The sequence below is a fragment of the Chelonoidis abingdonii genome, chromosome 9, assembly GCF_003597395.2.
Source record: "Chelonoidis abingdonii isolate Lonesome George chromosome 9, CheloAbing_2.0, whole genome shotgun sequence".
NCBI lineage: Eukaryota > Metazoa > Chordata > Testudines > Testudinidae > Chelonoidis > Chelonoidis abingdonii.
This window is the reverse complement of record NC_133777.1, coordinates 72,948,351-72,969,948: the sequence shown is the minus strand read 5'-3', so window position 1 is coordinate 72,969,948 and position 21,598 is coordinate 72,948,351. Positions and strand designations below refer to the sequence as shown.

Genomic DNA, 21,598 nt, shown 5'->3' with positions numbered 1-21,598 from the left:
ATTCCAACACAATGGTCCCCAAACTTTTTACCTCGCCCCCCTTGCCCTCTGCCCTCCCCCCCAGCTGCCATTGGGAGCCGGGTGCTGAGGCTGAGGCCAGGTCTGTGGCTGGGAGCAGAGCCACAGCTGGTCCAGGGGCCAAGGCTGGGGCTGGGGCTGTGAGCTGGGGCCAGAGCAGCGTGGGATGGCACTCCCTCCTCCCCTGTGTGGGGCTGACCCAGGCCCCACTTCATGCTCTACCCCTCCCGAATGTTCCTCCATGCCCCCCCCAGAGGGGCAGGTCTCACAGTTTGGGGGCCAGTGTTCTAGCAGTAATGAGAGCAAGCACTTGTTCATATAAACAAAGTATGGGGAGGGCTGATCCACCTCCAAGCGATGTCCTACCATGCACTTCGAAAAGAAAAAAATATTTTCACATTGATAATCTAATTAGTCACTATTAAGAGGCAAGAAAAGAAAGAAACTGGTATATACCAATGGCACTGGGAAGCCCAAAGTGTTGCATTTAATGTATTACAGGCTGTTTTCCCCTGAGTTCATATGTATAAATCCCGGTAATACCAGTGTAAGTAATACACACGTCAGAATGGAGAATTATGACCCCATAGCACTTCATTACATTGTAAGCTTCTATGAGCCCTTCTGACCAGCTCGATCTGGTAAGTACCTTTCCTTGGCTTAGCAATGCCAAGTACTCTGGGTTGATACAGAGCCTTGTCCTAGAAGATAGTAATAATGACTCATGTGCTTCTTGTGTTGGACCTGTCCTTGTCTCATGCAGAGCTGATGCAGACAGAGATGCATCACGTCCGCACTCTGAAGATCATGAGTGATGTGTACAGCAGAGGGATGATGCAAGAGTTGCAGTTTGAACAGCAAATGGTGGAAAAGGTCTTTCCTTGCCTGGATGACTTGCTGAACATTCACAGCCAGTTCTTCCAGAGGATTCTGGAGAGGAAGAAAGAGTCCTTGGTGGACAAAAGTGAAAAGAACTTTGTTATCAAGAGGATAGGAGACATCCTGGTGAATCAGGTGAGTGGTGAGACACCCCTGCATGCTCTAAGCACAAGACTGCATGCCAGGAACTCCTGAATTACAATTCTCTCTCTTAGGGCAGGTCTACGCTTAAAAGGCTGCATTGGTGCAGCTGCGCTGCTGTAGCACTTTAATGAAGATGCTCTACGCTGACGGGAGAGCTCTCTGCTGTTAGTGTAGTTAATCCACCTGAGCAAGACGCGGTAGCTCCATTAGTAGGAGATGCCCTCCCACTGACATAGCGCTGACTACACCAGTGCTTATGTCAGTGTGGATATTTCACACCCCTGAGCGACATACTTATTTATACTGAAGTAGTTCTGTAGCATAGACCTGCCCTTATGCTGTCTTATTAGTGGCCTAAGGTGAGTCGCATCACCTCTTCGGGTATGTCTGCCCAGCAAAGAAAAACCCGTGTCTGGCCCATGCCAGCTGACTCTGGCTTGTGGGGCTCAGGCTGTGGGGCTGTTTCATTGCTGTGTAGACTTCTGGGCTCCAGCCCAAGCCCAAGGTCTAGGACCCTATGGGGTGGGAGGGCCCCAGAGCTCAGGTTCCAGCCCGAGCCTGAAAGTCAACCCAGCAATGGAACAGCACCTGAGCCAGAGTAGGCTGGCACAGGCTAGCCGTGGGTTTTTCTTTGCTGCGTAGTCATCTTCTTTGTGCCTCCGCTTCCCTACTTATACAATAGAGATGACAATAATTGTGCATCTTTGTAAAGTGCTTTGAGATTTTCAGGTGAAAGGGTTGATGTCAGGTTTGATGCCTGCTTTGTTTGTTCATGCCACATGGGCAGAAAAGCATCAGCGCTGGTTACAGTACAGTCCGTCATTTATTGCACTAAGCTTGGAATCAGGGGACCTGGATTCCATTTCCTGGGTCTGCTGCTGATTTGCTGTGTGACCCCGGGCAAGCTGCTTCCCATCTCTGTAATTCTTCTCCCCCACCCCGGCTTTGTCCATCTTGTCTCTTTGGAGTGCCAGCTCTTTGTGGTAGGGTTTATACCGCGCCGAGTCTCCATTCTGAAAATTCCACAGATTTCGTTTTTTGAAAGCTACACTTTGGGCTAGATTTATACTGCCAGTGTAGCCGTCCTTTTCAGTGACGGATGGTGGTGATGCCGAGTGATTGATCCCAAGGACTCAGTGTGGGGGCTATAAGTTTGTTCATGTCTTGCAGTTTTCTGGTGAGAATGGGGAGCGAATGAAGAGGACGTATGGCAAATTCTGCGGGCACCACAACGAGGCTGTAAATTATTTCAAAGACCTGCAATCAAAAGAGAAGCGGTTTCAGGCATTCATCAAGGTAGGCACTGGTGGGGGATTTGTTGCTGACCCCCTCAGCATGTGCACACAGCATGTCGGCATGTCTTGGCGAATGCTCTCCATCAGCAGCATTTTAATTTGTCTTGTCTTTTTTAAGAAAAAAATGAGCTGCACAGTAGTGAGGCGCCTGGGGATTCCTGAGTGCATCTTACTGGTAACTCAACGGATCACAAAGTATCCCGTGATATTACAAAGAATATTACAATATACCAAAGGTAGAGCCTGTTTCTTTTCCTAAGCATGTTTTTTTCCTCTGTATCTTTCTCCAGGACCTTTCCCAGTAAAACTGTCCAACTCAGAATCAGCCCGCCAGCTCGCCCGGTGTTTAGTGCCCAGCGCTGCTGTAATTAGAGACTTGGGTTTCATTTCTTCCATCAGGGTTTCAAACCTCAGGCTAGACAGGCCTGAGAGTGCTGCAAAGATACAGCACACAGCCCCTGTAGAAGTGAAGTGCCTTGATATGCTCATCATTACAGCCGTCTCTAGCTAATTGTGGAGCAACATGCAAAGACTCCAAAGACTCCTGTCTTGTCCACTTTGGATAGTGGCTGCAATACAGGGCCTTGGAGAAGGGGATGGCAAAATAAGGAAGAATAAGATCTCAAATCTCCAAGAGGATTCACACTCTCCCTTTGAACCTCTCTTCCATCCCAGGAATCCTACATTACCATACTTTTAAATACTGTATTCATAGAACTTGGCCTCGAATATGACTCTTTATGGGTGATTTGTGATCAAGCGGTTATGGGTGATAAATCCTCAGTCAACTCTCTAGGGTATTTCTCTGTGTCACACAGGCACCTTACTGATTCTGCATGATTAACCCATCAGGAGCGGTCACAAAATCTTAACGCTTGCGGAGATCAGGGGTTAGGATGGTAGAAACATGTGGGAGTAGCCTGCATAGCACATGCTTGCTATGTTCCTGGTTTCTCTCAGTCTCTCACTTAGAGAACAGAAAGGCTCAGTGTACAGTTTAATCTCATCTGCTTTCTGCTGGTCCACGCTGTTTAATCTCTGTGGAAGCCTTTATTAGGTGAGGATGAGATATGGTTTATCTGTGCCACTCCATTTAACATATGGTAAACTCCAGAGGTGTGTTTTGTATGATTTCACCCACAAAATCCACTGGAGAGTGATGTATATGTAATGCTTTCTATTCCAGTTTATCAGTGGGTGTGCATCCTACAGATACATCAGCTGACACTGTAGATTAGCCAAGTAATGGCAGAGACTGACCACTGTGTCTGTATTCATTAATGTTCTGTAATTCAGACCTTTCAAAAGTTTTCAAATATTGTTTGTTTTTTTCTAAAATAAATTTATGTTCAGAAGGGACTATCTTGTTGGCCATTATCCTCCTTATACATAGTCGTCTGTCCCATTGGCGTGGTTTATAGAAGTGTGAGCGAGGGTCTCTGGAATGTGAAACAATTTATTTCACAAATGTGTCACTTCATCAAGACCCAAAGAGATGAGAATTTTGCTACCACGAGGGTGGACCATTAATTCAGACCCTTAAAACTTTTATTGCAGCTTTACTGAGTGTTCCTAATAGAATCTGGTGTTCAAAAATGGCTGCACCTGATTTGCTTGCATAAACAGCTGTATGCACATGCATAATGGCTGCATGCCCGTTTTTATACATGCAGTCAGGTAGCCATGCACTTGGCAGAGGCTGAAAATGTGGTCCTTATTTACCTTGTCCTAGTTTGCCATAGCTCATGCAGAGTATATTTCCTATGGTTCCCCTTTACTGTATAGGCGTCTATTTAAGATTGGTGATGAACTTTTCATTTCTTCTGAATGAAACTTGTCTTGGGAAGATGGTTAAAAATAGTGCATCCGTGTGCTATAGCGTTTGATGACTCAGTGGTAAAGGAAAGGGAAGAAGTAAGAAGTTAAGCTCTGCATGCTCACAATAAGGGTGCACTGAAACTGAAGTCTCTCTCTCACTCCTTAAGAAAACGAAGTGGAGCATCAAGACTTGACCCAGTCGCTAAACCTGGTTAAAGATGTGATAGCTGCGGTCAATAGCAAAGTCAGCAACTATGAAAAGAAAACGCGTCTTACCGAGATCTACACCCGGACGGACAGCAAGTCCATCATGAGGATGAAGAGCGGCCAGATGTTTGCCAGGGAGGACTTGAGACGTAGGAAGCTCATCCGAGATGGGCCTGTCTCACTGAAAAGCACAGCTGGGAGACTGAAAGGTGAGAAAATCCTACAGATCCTGCACTCAAAGGATGTACCCTTCCTGTCTCCCGATGATGGCAGGGCTCATCCATCTTGCAACTTCATTCTCTTTTCTTTGGCTTGGTGGGTCCTCTGCCTTGTACACAGGTTTCTTCTGAAATTGCTGGCCCATTTATTATTCAGATTATTTTATTGATTTTTCTGTTCCTAGAAAGGTGCTGTCAGAGTAAAAACCATGAAAAATCCTTCCCTGTGCTCCTAGTAACACCCTAGATTACTGCCACAAGTATTTCTGCTATTTCTGTTACTGCTTATTTATTTACCTTCCAAACTTTGCCCAGCAAGCTAAGTGATAGGTGTGAGGAAAACCTCGCTTACTGTCATCCTGGCTCCACTGGCTCCTCAGCAGTCATGAAGCAGCTCATGATAGAACCACCCCCACTGTTCCAGTGGGCACCTCCTTGGGAGTCCTGGGATCCAGACTAAAAGAAAATTGGCCACCAAGAGTAAATTAAGAATGAGAGCGGCAGGGCGTGATAGTGCCGTTGCTGGTGTGAACGATGATGCGCAGTTGTCCACTGAGGGCTTGCAGTGGGAGGGCACCGAAGCTAATTAATTAAGGAATGTGATTAGCCATCTGTATCTCTTGGCCATGTGGATCAGCACAATGCTCTGGTTGCAAGGCAGTAATTCATGTTTATATACTGCGGTTTTATACACATCCATTGGCTCTAGGAAATACGCATGCTGAATGTGAAACGCAGCCATTGCAGTTCCCAGTTTTGCTGCCTAGGAGCAGCATGACATTTATATTATTCGAAAGTTCCTCGGAAATGCTCAGCAGAGCCAGCATTGTATTACCTGTTACACTGAAGTAAGTCTCCACTGGGGGCCCGCACTATTTTACTCTGAAATGTCTGAGCCTGCTGCTCCAAACCATTACTGCTTTTTTGTTTCCCTGACATCCCTGCAACTGCGGTATTCTCTATTACATGCACATTACAGGCGAGGGGTAGCCAAATGTACTAACCATCTGAGCCACATATGATAATCTTCAGAAGTTCGAGAGCCAGGCCTGCCTGCTGGGGCTCAGGGCTTCTGCCCTGTGGCAGGGTGGCGGCGCTAGGGGCTTCTGCCCAGCAGATGCCTCCTTTGGGACAGAAGTCCTGAACCCCAGCAGGTGCATCCTGGGGACTGAAGTCCCGAGCCCCCCCCCCCTCCCCCCCCCCCACTCCCTGCGGCAGAAGCCCTGTAAAAAGCCACATGCTGGCTGCTGATCTCTTGAACTGATTTTCATCACTAATGTAAGTAAAAAAGTTAAAGCATTTAATCCCCAACTCATCAAAGCATTGGGCTTAATTGCTTTTGCTGAACTGGACCTGAAATCTTTCAGTGAACTTTGAGATAGGAATCATGTTAGTCATTCTCTCACTCACAAGCAGAAGCTTGCCAAGAGCTGCCAATGTGTATTCCACCCATCAGAAAGGTTAGCTGTTTTCGCTCTCCACCAATATCAGGCATATAATCCTAGTACCCGGGCTTCAGTGGAGTTTGGTCATTTGCCTGTGTGTGTGTGGAACAGGATGATGCATGGAGGTTACCATGTTATGTCTCCAAAGAATGTCTTGATGTGCAGAGGTGAAGTATAAGGTTTTTACAGTGCATCCCATATCTGGCCATCGGAGATAATTTAGATTCCCATATATATGATCTGTTCTGAGGGAAAGTTTAAAGATGGTTTCTAGGTTCCTAGTAGGCTGTCAAGCATTAAAAAATTAATGAGATCTATTGTGTTGGTTAAACAACAATAGAATACCATTATTTAAATATTTTGGATGTTATTACATTTTCAAATATATTAATTTCAATTACAACATAAAGACCAAGTGTACAGTGCTCATTTATGTTTATTTTTTTACAAATATTGCACTGTAAAAAACAAAAAAAAAGTATTTTCAGTTACTTCATACAAGTCCTGTATTGCAATCTCTTTATCATGAAAGTTGACTTACAAATGTAGAATTTTTACAAAAAAACTGCATTCAAAAATAAAACTGTGCAAAACTTTAGAGCCTACAAGTCCACTCAGTCTACTCTAGTCAGCCGTCACTCAGACAAACAAGGTTAGTTACAATTGCAGGAGATATGCTGCCTGCTTCTTGTACAGTGTCACCTGAAATGAGAACAGGCGTTCACATAGCACTATGTAGCGGCATTGTAAGATATTTACATGCCAGATGCGCTAAAGATTCATATGTCCCTTCATGTTCAACCACCATTCCAGAGACGTGTCCATGCAATGATGGTTCTGCCTGATAATGATCTAAAGAAGGCGGATGATGCATGTTCATTTTCATCATCGAGAGATGCCACGCAGACAGTAAGGTGTTTTCTTTTTTGGTGGTTTGGGTTCTGTAGTTTCTGCATCAGAGTGTTGCTCTTTTAAGACTTTTGAAAGCATGCGCTAAACCTTATCCCTTTCACATTTTGGACTGCACTTCAGATTCTTAAACATTGGGTTGAGTTCTGTAGCTCTTTTTTGAAATCTCACATCAGTACCTTCTTTGCATTTTGTCAAATCTGCTTTGAAAGTGTTCTTAAAACAAATATATGCTGGGTCATCATCTGAGACAACTATAACATGAAATATATGCAGAGTATATTTAAAACAGAGTAGCAAACATACAATTCCTCCCCCAAGGAGTACAGTCACAAATTTAATTGACGCGTTATTTTTTTAACGAGCATCATCAGCATGGAAGCATGTCCTCTGGAATGGCGGTCGAAGCATGGAAAGGGGCATATGAATGTTTAACATATCTGGCATGTAAATACCTTGCAACGCAGACTACAAAAGTACCATGCAAACATTTGTTCTCACTTTCAGGTGACATTGTAAACAAGAAGCAGACAATAGTATCTCCCGTCAACATAAACAAACTTGTTTGTCTTAGCGATTGGCAGAATAAGAAGTAAGACTGAGTGGACTTGTAGGCTCTAAAATTTTACACTGTTTCGTTTTTGAATGCAGTTATATAACCATAAAAATCTGCATTTGTAAGTTACACTTTCATGATAAAGAGAGTGCACTACAGTACTTGTATAAGGTGAATTGAAAAATACTATTTCTTTTGTTTACCATTTTTACAGCACATATATTTTTAATCAAAAATAATATAAAGTGTACACTATGCACTTGTATTCTGTGTTGTAATTGAAATCAATATTGAAAATGTGGAAAACTATCAAAAATATTTAATTTATTTCAATTGGTGTTTTATTGTTATAAGTGCGATTAATCATAATTAATTTGTTTGAGTTAATCGTTTGCGTTAACTGCGATTAATTGACAGCCCTAGTTCCTAGGAATGTTTGTGACTGTGGACGGTGGTAAGGCAAAATATTTCTCTTGCTGTAGTAATCATTGAGTGGATGCTAGAGTTTACTTCATTGCCCTTTCTCCAGTGCCTAAAAAAACTCAACCCCCATAGAAAAGCACCTGGAGACTCAAAATTTAGTCACTGAGGATTTTCAGCAAGGATTGCACAAGGTCAACCTCCCGACAATCAAATCCAGAAGAATGAAAGGAATGAACTTAATTCTTAAGTACCAAGTTTATAAAATGATAAAAAAACATTATTAATAATAATTACAACTTAATTTCTACAACATTACATGGTTACTTTATAATCCACATGTATTACCTTTACAGTATACATAAAAATAAAGAAAAAAAATACATTTAAACAGGTCAGTCCCCACCAAAACACAGTGAGAAAAAACTCAGAGTTCCCAAAAGCTGAGGTTGAGTTCACCTGAGTCTCAATTAGTCTTTGATCACCAAATCTATACAGTCGGCTGAGTCAAAACCAACATCTTGCCTCCACTTGCCTGTAGAAATCTTCAGTTGGAATCCATGCAGACTCTTCCTCCTCCTCTGCTGAAATCACTCAGCTAGTCAGTTAACTAACCACTCAGTTAAGTTTATAGATTTAAAAAAATCCGGTAAAAAGAAACAAAAATAAGAATAGAAAAATATAAATGACTCTTTCCTCATTATCACATTTAAATAAAAGTTGGGGAATCATACTGGTTGAGACAATTTAAACTATAACAGTTTGGCTAAAATTAAACAGCATTCAGAGTATACAGTTAAAATAAAATAAATTAGTTTCCCCTCCCGTTTTCTTCCCTCTATAATTAACACTGCCAGTGCTTCCCTGCTGGGTGAACAGTACCACCAAGTTGCTGCAAAATGCTTCGGAGTTAGGGAAAACAGCTGCTTTCTGCTCTGCTCAGCTCAGCCTGTCCCAACCCACAGAGTGCAGGCAGGGCAGTTGCTTTGCAAAAGGCTAACTACTTGCCCTCAAGAAGTCTGAGTCCAGCAACAGGGAACCTATTGAGCATACCCAAAACTACCACACCCAATTCCAGAAACTTCTGAGTGTGGAGAGCTAATTGTGCATCTGCCTAGCAGCAGTGACCCAGACACAACTCATTCTTACCCACCCCCAGTAGATCTCTTAAAGAGATATCTCCCTATTTGGCATGTGGGTTAGTTACACTTTCATGAGATCTCAGTTAGCATAAGTTATATTATGCATTTCCCATAGAAATAATGGCTCCCAGTACCAGAGCCAATAACTAGCCAGTAGAGATGAGTCAGAAGTTCCAGATGGGAAAGCATCCAAAAGTTTAGAACCTGCTTGTCCTAACTTCTGGGATTTGTAACTGGAGCCAGGAGAAACACAGGAATAGCTTTTCTTGAAGTATTTTGGTCTTTCCTCCTCTGCACCAAAAGCAGAAAGTGCAGTGGAAATAAAAACAAACCAAAGTAAAACAAATCTTCCCTGAATTTTTACAAACCCCCAAAGAGATTTGGGTTTGGTTTGAGACTTCAGCTAAAGTTTGGTTCATATTTGATCTGAAAGGGATCTTGTTCCTTCAAAAAGCCTGGAAGGAATTACGCAGGGGATGAGTTAGCTTTTGAGTTTACCTCATCTGTATATCACAAGGCTTCGTAGTGTATTACACAGAAACTCTTTGTGCGGTGGGGCTTGGGTGGGGCATCAAGCTTACTATGTAATCTTGTGATGTATCATGAGGCAACTTGGAAGGTAGAATGTGTATTTTGGGGAAATATCCTTGCTCTGATTCAGAATTTTATATTCATCCTCTTTGGATTTCTTTCTTTTCTCCTGCTTGAGTCAGATTCTCCCCTCTGAGGCACACCCGTTTGGCTCCTCATGAATTCAGAGAGAGCCATATACATCTGTGGGCAGAGTCAACATTAGCTGCTGAAGTTAAAGTGCCTGGGGAAGAAATTGCCGCTGACAAGTGTTGTTACAAGATAATTTGCACCACTCATGAGAGGAGAGCAATAAAACCAAACAGATATTTTGCTTGAGGATAAAAATATAGATTATCTGAATGAATAGGGTGTATGTTCGGGGAACATCCCTTGCTTCCACTTCCCCAGTTTTCCACGACTCTCGGAGGGCTTGTGGTTTGGAAAAGAACATCCCATCTGACTCCTTTCAGTGGTGATTTTACATTGCCCAGGGGAGTCGCTATAGAGAGAGAGGCCGTTCTCTTTCCAGGAGCTGAGTATATTGCCTCCGCAATGCTTACAGTTCCTACTAACTAGGAAGCAAAACACACCAAACAGCAAACTAATCCACCTTCTTAGGATAGCCTGAATTATCACTCTTATGCTCACCAGGAGCTCTAGAATGCATGGTATTGCTAAATAAAAGGTATTGGTAGGCACTAGAACCAGTGATTGACATAGATAGATATTTGGTGATTTAACCTTGGTGTTTTTTCTCTGTTGTAGAGGTCCAGGCTGTCCTCCTCTCAGATATGCTGATATTCCTTCAGGAAAAAGACCAGAAGTATGTCTTTGCCTCATTGGTAAGGCTTTGGTGTTTTCTCTTCCTTTCTTTTACACAGATGATCCTTGGTATGAATTTAGCAATGAAAGAATGTCACTGCCTGCTACATTCCTTCGTTTTTTATTGGACAGATCACTTTGCATGTAGCAGTTTTGTTTCCTTAGCAGACTCCATTATTTTCTATTGAAAACGTGTCTTAATTTCTCCCCCTCCTACTCAGTGATTTCTACAGTGATTTTGATCATTTGGTAATTGTCTCTGAAAATAAGCCTGTCATTGGATACATTTATTCTTCATCAGCCTGTGCTAATCCTGCTCACTTAGGAGGGAAGAACGTGAACTGTGTACAAATGAATCGCAGCAGAAAAAACAGGCCTAATAAGCAGCAAAGAATTCTGTGGCAACTTGTAGACTAACAGACGTTTAGGAGCATGAGCTTTCATGGGTGAATACCCACTTCGTCGGATGCACGTAGTTGAAATTTCCAGGGGCAGGTATATATATGCAAGCAAGCTAGAGATAACGAGGTTAGTTCAATCAGGGAGGATGAGGCCCTGTTCTAGAGTTGAAGGTTGGTAAAACCAAGGGAGGAGAATACTGGTTTTATACTTGGCAAGCCATTCACAGTCTTTGTTTTAATCCTGAACTGATGTGGTCAAATTTGCAGGTGAACTGAAGCTCAGCAGTTTCTCTTTGAAATCTGGTCCTGACATTTTTTTGCTGCCAGGATGGCACCTTAAGGTTCTGCTATAGTGGTGACCAGGGAGTTGAAGTGTTCTCCTACAGGTTTTTGTTATATTGCCATTCCTAATATCTGATTTGTGTCCATTATCCTTTTCCGTAGAGACTGTCCAGTTTGGCCGATGTACATAGCAGAGGGCACTGCTGGCATATGGTGGTGTATATTACATTGATGGACGTGCAGGTGAATGAAGCGTGATGGTGTGGCTGATCTGGTTAGGTCCTGTGATGGTGTCGCTGGTGTAGATATTGTGGAAGAATTGGCATTGAGGTTTGTTGCATGGATTGGTTCCTGTGCTAAGAGTTACTATGGTGCGGTGTGAGTTACTGTGAGAATATGTTCAGGTTGGCAGGCTGTCTGTGGGCAAGAACTGGCCTGCCCAACCCAACGCCTATGACAGTGGGGATCATTGTCCAGGATGGATTGTAGATCCTGATGATGGTTTGGAGAGGTTTTAGCTGGGGACTGTATGTGATGGCCCAGTGGAGTCCTGTTGGTTTTTTCTTGGGTTTGTCTTGCAGTAGGAGGCTTCTGGGTAGACGTCTAGCTCTGTTGATCTGTTCTTATTTCCTCGTGCGGGTGTTGTAGTTTTGAACATGCTTGGTGGAGATTGTAGGTGTTGGTCTCTGGTCTGAGGGGTAGAGGCAGATGCTGTTGTACCTCAGTGCTTGGCTGTAGACAGTGGATCGTGTGCATGTGCCCGGGAGGAAGCTGGAGGCATGAAGGTAGGCAATAGCGGTCGGTAGGTTTTTGGTAGAGGTGATTTAATGTGACCGTCACTTATTTGCACCGTGGTGTCTAGGAAGTGACCTCCGTGTAGATTGGTCCAGGCTGAAGTTGATGGTGGGGGTGGAAGCTGTTGATCGTGGTGGAATTTTTCCAGAATTCTCTTCCCATGCGGTCCAGATGAATGAAGATGTCATCATGTAGTGTAGGTAGAGAACGGGCATTGAGTGCGACGAGAGCTGAGGAGCGTTGTTCCAGGTCCGCCATAAATAATATTGCATATTGTGGGCGCAATGCGCGGTGCCCATAGCGTGCCACTGTACTGGAGGATATATATTGGCATGCCAAATTGAAATAGTTGGTGTGAGGATAAAGGCACAGAGCCTTCAGCAGCCAGGTTGTGGCTGTGGCCGTCATCAGGGATACACATGTTGCTGACGCATCTGCTTGTTAATTCCATCTGTGTTGTGGCTGTTTGTGTAGAGAGCCTCCTAACATTCCATGTTGGCTCGGAGTAGTTTTTCTGGAAGTGACCAATGCATTGTAGTTTCCTCAGGAAATCGTGGTGTCATGGAGATCACCTGGGAGATAGCTGCCGTCCACCCAAAATAAAATAAATTAAAAATACGCCATCATATTGCCAGCAATGGCCCTCTGTTATTGTACATCGGCCAACTGGACAGGCCTCTATGGAAAAGGTAAATGGACAAACTCAAATATCTAGGATTGGCAATATACAAAACCTGTAGAGAGCACTTCAACCTCCCTGGCACACAAATAAGCAGATCTTAAGGTGGCCATCCTGCAGCAAAAAAACATCAAACCAGACTTCAAAGAGAAACTGCTGAGTTTCAGTTCATCTGCAACTTTGACACCATCAGTTCAGGATTAAACAAAGACTGTTGAATGGCTTGCCAAGTACAAAACCAGTTTCTCCTCCCTTGGTTTTCACACCTCAACTGCTAGAACAGGGCCTCATCCTCCCTGATTGAACCAACCTCGTTATCTCTAGCTTGCTTGCATATATATACCTGCCCCTGGAAATTTCCACTACATGTGTCCAACGAAGTGGGTATTCACCCACGAAAGCTCATGCTCCTAAACGTCTGTAGTCTATAAGTTGCCACAGGATTCTTTGCTGCTTTTACAGATCCAGACTAACACAACTACCCCTCTGATACTTGAGGCCTAATAAATCAGTCTAAAAAGCAAAAAGCACAGGAACAAAACCCTACTGCTGCAGTAAAGTTCGAGAAGCTCGCAAAGCAGCATGCTATAGGAATATATTTGTCATGGACCAGTTCATGTCAACAAAAACAGGAGCTTTGGAGAAAGTCCTAGATGAAATAGACAGGCAATGAGACATGCTGACCTGATTGAAAAAAGGGCACCAGTGCCCCAAAAACAGTGAATAGCTATGGGTCTGACAGGGATGCATCTTTCATGCGTGCTTCAAAGAGAAGACTTTCTCTGTTCCTCTTGTTCTTCCCATTCACTGAGCCACATTTCCAACCCCCCTGCTGCCAGCGCAGGGCATTTCTTAGCTCTTCAGCTGGCTGTGGTGCACACAAGGGTCATGCTGGCAAACCTCTACTAAAGCATACCCTCTCCCCCCAAAAAACCCCTGTGATTCTGTAAAGATCACAAATGAGCCCGTTGGACTATGCATGCCACAGGTGGGAAGAGAAGCTTTCAATGGTAACAGAGATTACACAGAGATATTACAGTGACCCTAACAGCTCATTGCACATAATCTTCCATGGAATCCTTGATGCAACAGTCTCATAAAAACTTCCGTAGCAGGAGTCGGCTTTACACTACAGAGAACAGGAAGGATTTTGGTGCAATGTGAAGAGAGGATGTGATGCAAGGAGTCTGAGGGAGGGAGAGCAAAGGCAGTGGCAGTGAAACCGGGACCAGCAAGCCATACAGAGAGTGATGATATGAGATAGAGTCCAGGAATAGAGAGCACAGACATCAGGATGTGAAATCAGAGCAAGTTCTTGGAGAGTCTAGAAAACCACAAAGGCAATTTTTAATTCTATCCAGGGACAGTTGAGGGCAGTTCTTCCTTAATGGTCAGAGGAAGGTGATACCAGCGTTCTGGGCTCAGTAAAATAAATTACTCTCAGAATGCACATGTTGGGTGAGGCTAGCACTTCTTTTGGCATGTAGTTGCTAAAGGTGCTGACAAGTAGGAAGGAGGTGTGACTGCAGATACTAGGAACTTTTGAGCAGTTTTTGCCAGCCTAAAGCTCTGGTGTTTTTTGTCTGTCTTCTCACCAATCTTCTCTCATCTGAAGGACCACAGATCCACTGTAATCTCTCTGAAGAAACTGATTGTACGAGAAGTGGCCCATGAGGAAAAGGGTTTATTCCTAATTACCACCGTAGTGAAAGATCCAGAGATGGTAGAAGTCCATGCCAGCTCCAAGGAGGAACGCAATAGCTGGATACAAATAATTCAGGACACAATTAACAACATGTAAGTTAACACGCTATTTGTGTGGTTTAGACGTTTCTTACATACTCTGTTGTGGTAGTAATTGAGGTGTATCTCTCATGCAGGGACAAAGACGAAGATGAAGGAATCCCTAGTGAATCAGAACTGGAAAAGAGAGTGTTGGACACCAAAGCCAGAGAATTAAAAGGTAAGGCTGCGGGGGCTCAGAGAATCGTTGGGTGAAGCTTTGCAAACCTAATGTTGAGTTTTGTGAAACTTTTTTCCATTTCTGATTTTAACCGTGGTTTTTCAGGGAAGATAGAAGCCTGAACATTGCAAACAATTAAAATCCTTGTTTGAAAGTCAGTCTTGTTGTGGGTTGTAAGACTGCCAGGGGCCAGTACCATGAAAAGCTCTGAATCTCCAAAGTTTCAAATTCTGATCCAAATCTAGAACCCCCAGTTTTCAGTTGGGCTGAAAGTTGACAGAATGAGTTCTCCCTTCCTCATTGGGACTAAAACAGAACTGCAGCCGAAGTGAAACAATGACGTGTCCTTCCGAACAGGGAGATGACTTCCCATGGGGTGATGGCCTCCACTTGTGCCTTCAGAAAAGGCTCTTATAACTGTGATGCAGCATATGTGAGGCACAGGCAGATAGTTGATATGTCAGGTACTCTGCTTCTCTTTTGCCTCTATTAGTCAATAGTTCTAGTTCTTTTTAGGTGCCAGTGGCTTTCAGCTGTGAAGAAAATGAATTTTGTGGCTTAGGCCAGCATGATCTAGGAGTGGCAAGATATTTGGGAAAGGATTAGGATTCAGGTCCCCATCTCTCAGCCCCTAGATGTACAGGCAGCTGAGAGAACTGCTGTTGTAATACCCACCGGCCAGGGCTTGGAGCTACAGAGCGCCCTCCTCACTAGAGGGATTGACCCAACATGCAGGGTGTTTTGGTTGTGGAAGGAGGAGTAAAGAGTGAAGAAATATACCTATTCAGTACTGTTTCCTCTGCTGCATCATTGGTCGAGCAGATAATATGTGGCTTTGCAAGTATCGCTAGCTCAGTTACTTTACTGCACTGTAAAAGCTAAGGTGCCATTCAGGTGGGAGCATTTTCACAGGATAGCTGTTTCCTGCTAACAGATAAATACTGTTCCCAGGATGAGATGTGTCATTTTGAAGCAGGCGCCTTCTGGGACAGAGCTCTGCTGAGCTGTCTTTGTTTCTGAGACACCAAATGGCCAACGTAGCTGCAGAAATTCTGTTTGTTGGCTGTAGTTGCAGCATAGGTGCAGGAGTGTGTATTTAAATGCAAAGTAAAAAAGCCAACAAGCAGGGCAGAGAGCACAAGAGTGCCCAATCCCGGATTAATGCAAGTACCGCAACATGGCTGGCAAGTTACTCCTGCCTACGAGTAGAAGTGAGGCCAAAGAAACGAGTGCGAAGCATAGTGCCCTGATACCACAGAAAGGAGGACTGTGCCTAGTGCCTACCTATGTTTTCACCCTCAAGTAGCCTCCCCTCAGGTCTGAGATGTAAAAAAGGTCAAAAGCCAAGTGAATGCAATCACCTGGGAAGTGCAGTGATCCTCTGGGACTGTTATCCTGCAGTGTTTGCACCACTGTGTGTATGAATTTATATTGAAAACTGAGCATTGAGCAGCCTGCGTACTAGGAAGGCAATACTGCTGAGAACCCCAGCTCTCTGGGGGTTCTGAAATGTTTCGTTGTGAGCATTAGCCCAAAACAGTTTAGAATTTGTTATTTTTTACTGGTGATTGACTCTGGTATTCGCTGCTTAGAGTAACTGTGGTCACACTGTGTCTAAACCTAGATGGTCTGAAATGAGGTTATAACCCCCAGTGTGTCTCAAATGCATCTGTGAGAGTGACATCTCATCGATCTGCATTAGTTTCATGTCTCCCAACTTCATTTGGAGAAACAAAGTTTGACTCCATGGGGACTGCTCCTTGTGAGAGCATATAGCTAGGCTTGGAAGGATTAATTTTTTTGTTAGTAAATGTCAATTTCACTGTACACACACCAAAAAAAATTGTCCTCAATAAAAATCTAAATCTGCAGACAGATGAAGTAAGAAAAGTGTTGCTTGAGATCTTAACTTAGTTTGATTTGAAGATATTTACTTTGTATGTTTTCAACTTGATGCTGACAATTTGTGTTTTAATGGTTATAAAGCGCTAACTTTTTGAATCTCATCATCTACCGTTATTAAATAATTCTCTGACACTCCCTATTGTCTGACACCTCCCCTCTGCCGCCCAGTAACTTCCTGCAACAGTGAAAATTTAAATCAATAAAAATGGGAAAAGCCCTAATTTCCTGGAACTGTGTACATTTAAATAGATGAAAATTGGGCGGGGGGGGGGGGGATTAAAAATAAATGTTGATATTACCTATCAAAATTATAAAAAAATTAAAAAAAAAAGATCAGTGTCTGCCAAGCCTGCTTATAGACTCTGTATACATTCCAGTATCCTGGGACCAACATGGCTGTGACAACACTGAAAGGCCTAAATGTAGCCATTCAGATTGTAAGCAGCACACAATTCCTGCTGTTCTTTGATTTACCACATGATGGGGCCCATGTCACAGGGATTATTCGGTTTCCTTAGGGTAGCATTGTTTTCGGTTTTAAATTTCTCTTTTCCTGTTCACCCACAGAACAGCTTCAGCAGAAAGATCAGCAGATCCTAGCTCTGCTGGAGGAAAAGGAGAAGATTTTCCGGGATATCACTGACTGTAGCATGCAAGAGGATGGCTCGGTCTCCAGAGTGCTGTTCAGGTCCAGTACAGAGGAAGCACAAAAAGGAGAGACCATTATGAAAAGTGCAATAAACGAAGGTAAGCAAACCAAATGGTCCCATTAATTACAGTGTCCAAAACAGCCGTGTGGTGTTGAATTCATGAGTGCTCAAATGCCACCTTCAGGAGAATGACACTTCTCTGATAATGAATAAACAGTTATAATAATATTGAACATAACTAAAGACACAGTACCGTCCTCAGAGAGTAAAACATGTGAGACAGACAAGGCTCACCAATTCAGGAAAGGAAGGGGATGATGATGATCAGTGAGAAGAAAGCAGTAGAGGTACCTGAGAGTCTTCATGCTGCTGATCCAGCACAGGCGGAGCAAGCCCTGCACAGAGTTTGGGCTGTGTCAGGGCAGTGCAAAAATGAACTTTCATCCCGTTGCCCACCAAACACTGCTCTGTGTTCTGTGCAACTCAGTTACACCCCTGGATCTGGTCCTTTGTTTGAAACATGGGCCAGGCTATCTTTGGTTACACTCCCCTCCTGCCACATAATGGAATATAACGGCTAGGCTAAATGGATTTCCATACCACAGCAAGAGTTTATGGGTCTGGTATCCACAAGAGGCACTTGAGTCTTTTGGAAAATCCACAAGTAGATGTAGCCCCACTTTCCCTTGGTAAATTACACAGCAGGCTGAAGTTAGAAATCCTGCCTTTGTGCAAGAATGTACCAAGAACATTTGCCAAGGGGGAGGAGGGTGATGGGAAGCACATGTAAGACTCAGTGTGTTGGACTTAAGGCCTGACATACAATTATATTTTTGCAGGTGGAGCACCTGCACCTCTCTTACTGTATCATGGTCTTCTATAAATCCATTAAAACTTTATACAAACAAGTGTGTGCTTTTTACTGACCTGACACCTGTAAGCCAGAAGAAAAAACACATTAGTCAGTAAATACTGAGGATGTTTTTTAATGGACCTTTTTTCCTGTGGCTTTTTATCCTTTCAGTTGAATATTTGCAAAGCTTGATTAGTAGGAGTCTAGGGAGTGCACTTGGGGCTGCTGACCTGCTGCCAAACTCTGAGCAAGAAGGGGGAGTTGGCCCCATCTCCCTTCCTAGAAGAGCAGAAACTTTTGGAGGATTTGACAGTCATCAGATGAATGCGTCCAAGTGTAAGTATTTCTGTGCATTGTGCATGCATGTATGTATGTATGTATGTATGTATTAATACCTTACACCTGGTTGGCAGCTACCTCATAAAGGACTCAAAGTACTTATATATCTAAATGAATTTAGCTTCCTAACCCTCCCCGTGAGATTGGTAAATATCCCTGTACCCATTTGACAGATGGGGAAGGTGCAGCATATAATTGTGGAATGACTTGTCCCAGGTTCCTGAAGGTGTGTGACTGAGCAGGGAATAGATGCCAGCTCTCCTAACTTCTAGTCCTGTGCTTTCCTCTCAAACCATCTTCCCTTCTTTACACACAAAGTACTTGTATGCTTTTGCCTTACTTATGTATTTGTTTCTTTCACTTCCGCTTCAGTGCTTCTATATCTGCAGCCCTCTTCCTTCCTCTCCAGAGGGCTAGCACCTCCCAGCTTGAGAGCAAACTGAAGTCCTAGCTGCAGTCTAACACCACCTTTCCTTCTCCCTCCCTGCGCTGTCTACACACATGTGAACCAAATGCAATCAAGCATGTCAACCCCGCATTGAATTTAGTCTCCCACAGCCGAGCGAATGAGTATGTTTGTCTACAGCAGGCTCCAGAAATTTTCATACCCCCCAGAATTCAGCCCTGTGTGCTCTCTCCTACCCTCCCACCCCAACTGTGGTAAGCTGTGCTATGCTAGCATCGCTGTGTCAGCACTGGACTCCCCCACCCTCTTTCCAGCCTTGCTGTTTCTGCACTACAGGGTAAGCTTAAGCACCAAACAATCTGCTGTGTGCCATATGTAAGAGTTTCTTAGCCATTGGAAGGCCACAAAGTTCCCAGCAGGTCCTGTCCTACCAATGGTAAATGCATTGGCTCAGGGAACCTTAGGGATTTTGTTTAGGTTGCACCTTCTTGCTTTTTAGTGCAGCAATACTTTGGACAGCCTCCGGCTGGACTGCTGAGATTTCACTGCTTAGCCCACCCTTTACCTTGCCTGGGCTTCTGCAGAGAAATGCTCATGTGAATTAGATAGTGAGAGATCTTGAAGAGGCTTTGGGAGGAGACTGTAGGGTCTTCTGGATAAGGCGCATGTCTGGGTGTCAGGAAACCTGGGTTCTATTCCCAGCTCTGCCACTCACTCCCTGTGTGACCTTGGGCAAGCCTCATAACCTTATTTCCCTATCTGTAAAGCAGTAGTAAATGATCCTTTACCCATCTACATGGAGGACAGTGACAGGTTCTAGGACCCTCCAAGATAGCATAGGCTGAGGTTTAGGGTTGGTTATTGTTTGTTTGAGTTACCAGTAAAGCCAGACTCCAGGAAGGGGCTACGGTTGGACTGCATGTGGTGTGCTGTAAGCTGTTCAAAGCAGGGTTGGATGCTTATACCATGTTGGTAAAGCACCTTGAAATCAATGGAAGAAAACTACTAGAGGAGTGCCATGGGCACAGGTGAGTCTTTTCACGTGGTATGTCTCAGTTGGAAGCACTCTTGTGAGCTGTCCAGCTGGAAATTAAAGATCCCAGGGGATAAATCAAGTGTCCTGATCAAAATTCCAGAGTTCTACTGTGCAAGGCTGTGGGTGAGCTACTGGCATATACTAGCATAGTATACTTTGCACACGTATACTGCACTACTAGTGTCTAAGTCCTCCAAGTCAAGTTTGCATGGATAGCCTTGAAACATAGCTTGATGTAGTAAGATCTGACTTGATAGTTGTCACTCACACTACATGTTCTAAAACAACTTGTCTTGGAGACCAGACCAAATGTGCTAGTGAAATGGAAACAGGTTATGGAATTGAGAGATTTCTAACAGATGACCCTGAAGTCAGCTTGCTAAATTTTCAGCATACTATTTGAAACCAAAGCTGGTCTCTAACCTATGTTCTTCTCCACTCTCTGTCATCAGTGGTTGATATTTATTGGTACAAATAGGAAGCAAACATACATATGTGAAGAGCATGGCTCAATGGCATGCATCCACTTTTCAAGTCCTTTTTTCCCATTTTGCGATTGCTAATGACTGAGGATTTTGGCTGGGGTTTGAAAAAATCAGTGACCTGTGCCAACCTGATGTGTTTCTTTTAGGTGGAGAGAAAGATGAAGGTGATGATGCTCAGGATCTCCGGAGAACAGAATCAGACAGCATTTTGAAGAAGGTACTACTATTGTGTGTGTGTCAAACATCATCCATGGGCCTTTGACACTTTTAACACTTGAATTGTAGCTTCTTTTTAAATCAAAAAGCATATATTTATGGACATACTAGATCAAGTTAAAACTCACCCCACTGGGGAAAAAAATGGGGGCACATGCTCAAAACCAATTTTACGCTAACTAAAATTTCCTCTTTAAAACAATTTTACTGGGTAATAGACTCTTCCGTGGACTGGTTATCTGCCATCTGTCTGCAAATCAAGTAAAACATGTCTAATTATGCATCGTTATTGAAATACCAAGGCCAAACATAACCTCACACCCATTCTCTGTGGATGAATTTATCAAGTCACTACAAAATGATCACTAATTAATGTTTGATTTTATGATTTTTCACTTACTACAAACTACATGAGTTCTGCCCTTCCAAAAAGGAAAACAGGAGTGTATATCTATGATTAATCCTACTTAGAAAGAGGCTTCCTGTGATTTCTCATTTGCCTTTTTATTAAATCAATGTGTTCTTTTTACAGGGGGGAAATGCTAATTTGATGTTCGTGTTGAAAAGAAACAACGAGGTGAGAACAATCTCCCTGGCTTAACTGTGTGGATTTTTTTCCCCTTTAGTTTAGGTACCAAGTATTTCAGTAGGTGAGACTAAAGTGTAATGAGACACTGTGTTATGTGTGCATTTAGGCTTGGATGCTCAGACTAAGGATTTGCTGACTGGCATCTAATTGCCAGCCGTAGGATACGCATTGATTATAGACATCCAGGTTTAATTACAATTAGAAAGCACGTGACTCTATTTACCATGCATCTGCGGATAGAATGAGTATAATTGTATGATGCAGGTGCAGTGAGTTGCGGCAATTAGATTTCTATTCTCCCTTTGATACGCTTCGGTAACTCCCAATTAACTCTAATGGCAGCTAAGTATCACAATGAGCAAAGATTCCCTTAATAACATTTATTACACAAGTATTGGAAATACTGCAGTTTTTGTCAAATGAATTTTTGTATTAAACAAGTAATTACAGTATGTTCAGCAGGATTGAAAGAAGCACTTAGCCAGTGTTTTGAGATACGGGAAGTCACCCAAAGCATCACATTCTGTTGGCATTATACCAGTATATGATATTG

The 21,598-nt window shown here is 43.3% G+C and overlaps 1 protein-coding gene across 7 annotated transcripts in view; it reads left to right on the top strand.

Annotated features, from left to right (window-relative positions):
* The window catches only part of AKAP13 (A-kinase anchoring protein 13), a 344,553-nt gene that overhangs the window by 316,298 nt on the left and 6,657 nt on the right, over window positions 1–21,598 (top strand). For all 7 annotated transcript variants that reach the window (XM_075069695.1, XM_075069692.1, XM_075069694.1 and 4 more), the window contains 11 exons: window positions 782–1,032; window positions 2,212–2,337; window positions 2,455–2,572; window positions 4,322–4,570; window positions 10,390–10,466; window positions 14,219–14,400; window positions 14,484–14,566; window positions 17,039–17,218; window positions 18,146–18,310; window positions 20,387–20,457; window positions 20,989–21,033. In XM_075069695.1, coding sequence (XP_074925796.1) covers window positions 782–1,032; window positions 2,212–2,337; window positions 2,455–2,572; window positions 4,322–4,570; window positions 10,390–10,466; window positions 14,219–14,400; window positions 14,484–14,566; window positions 17,039–17,218; window positions 18,146–18,310; window positions 20,387–20,457; window positions 20,989–21,033 — 1,547 coding nt within the window. The remainder of the gene's footprint in view (window positions 1–781; window positions 1,033–2,211; window positions 2,338–2,454; window positions 2,573–4,321; window positions 4,571–10,389; window positions 10,467–14,218; window positions 14,401–14,483; window positions 14,567–17,038; window positions 17,219–18,145; window positions 18,311–20,386; window positions 20,458–20,988; window positions 21,034–21,598) is intronic.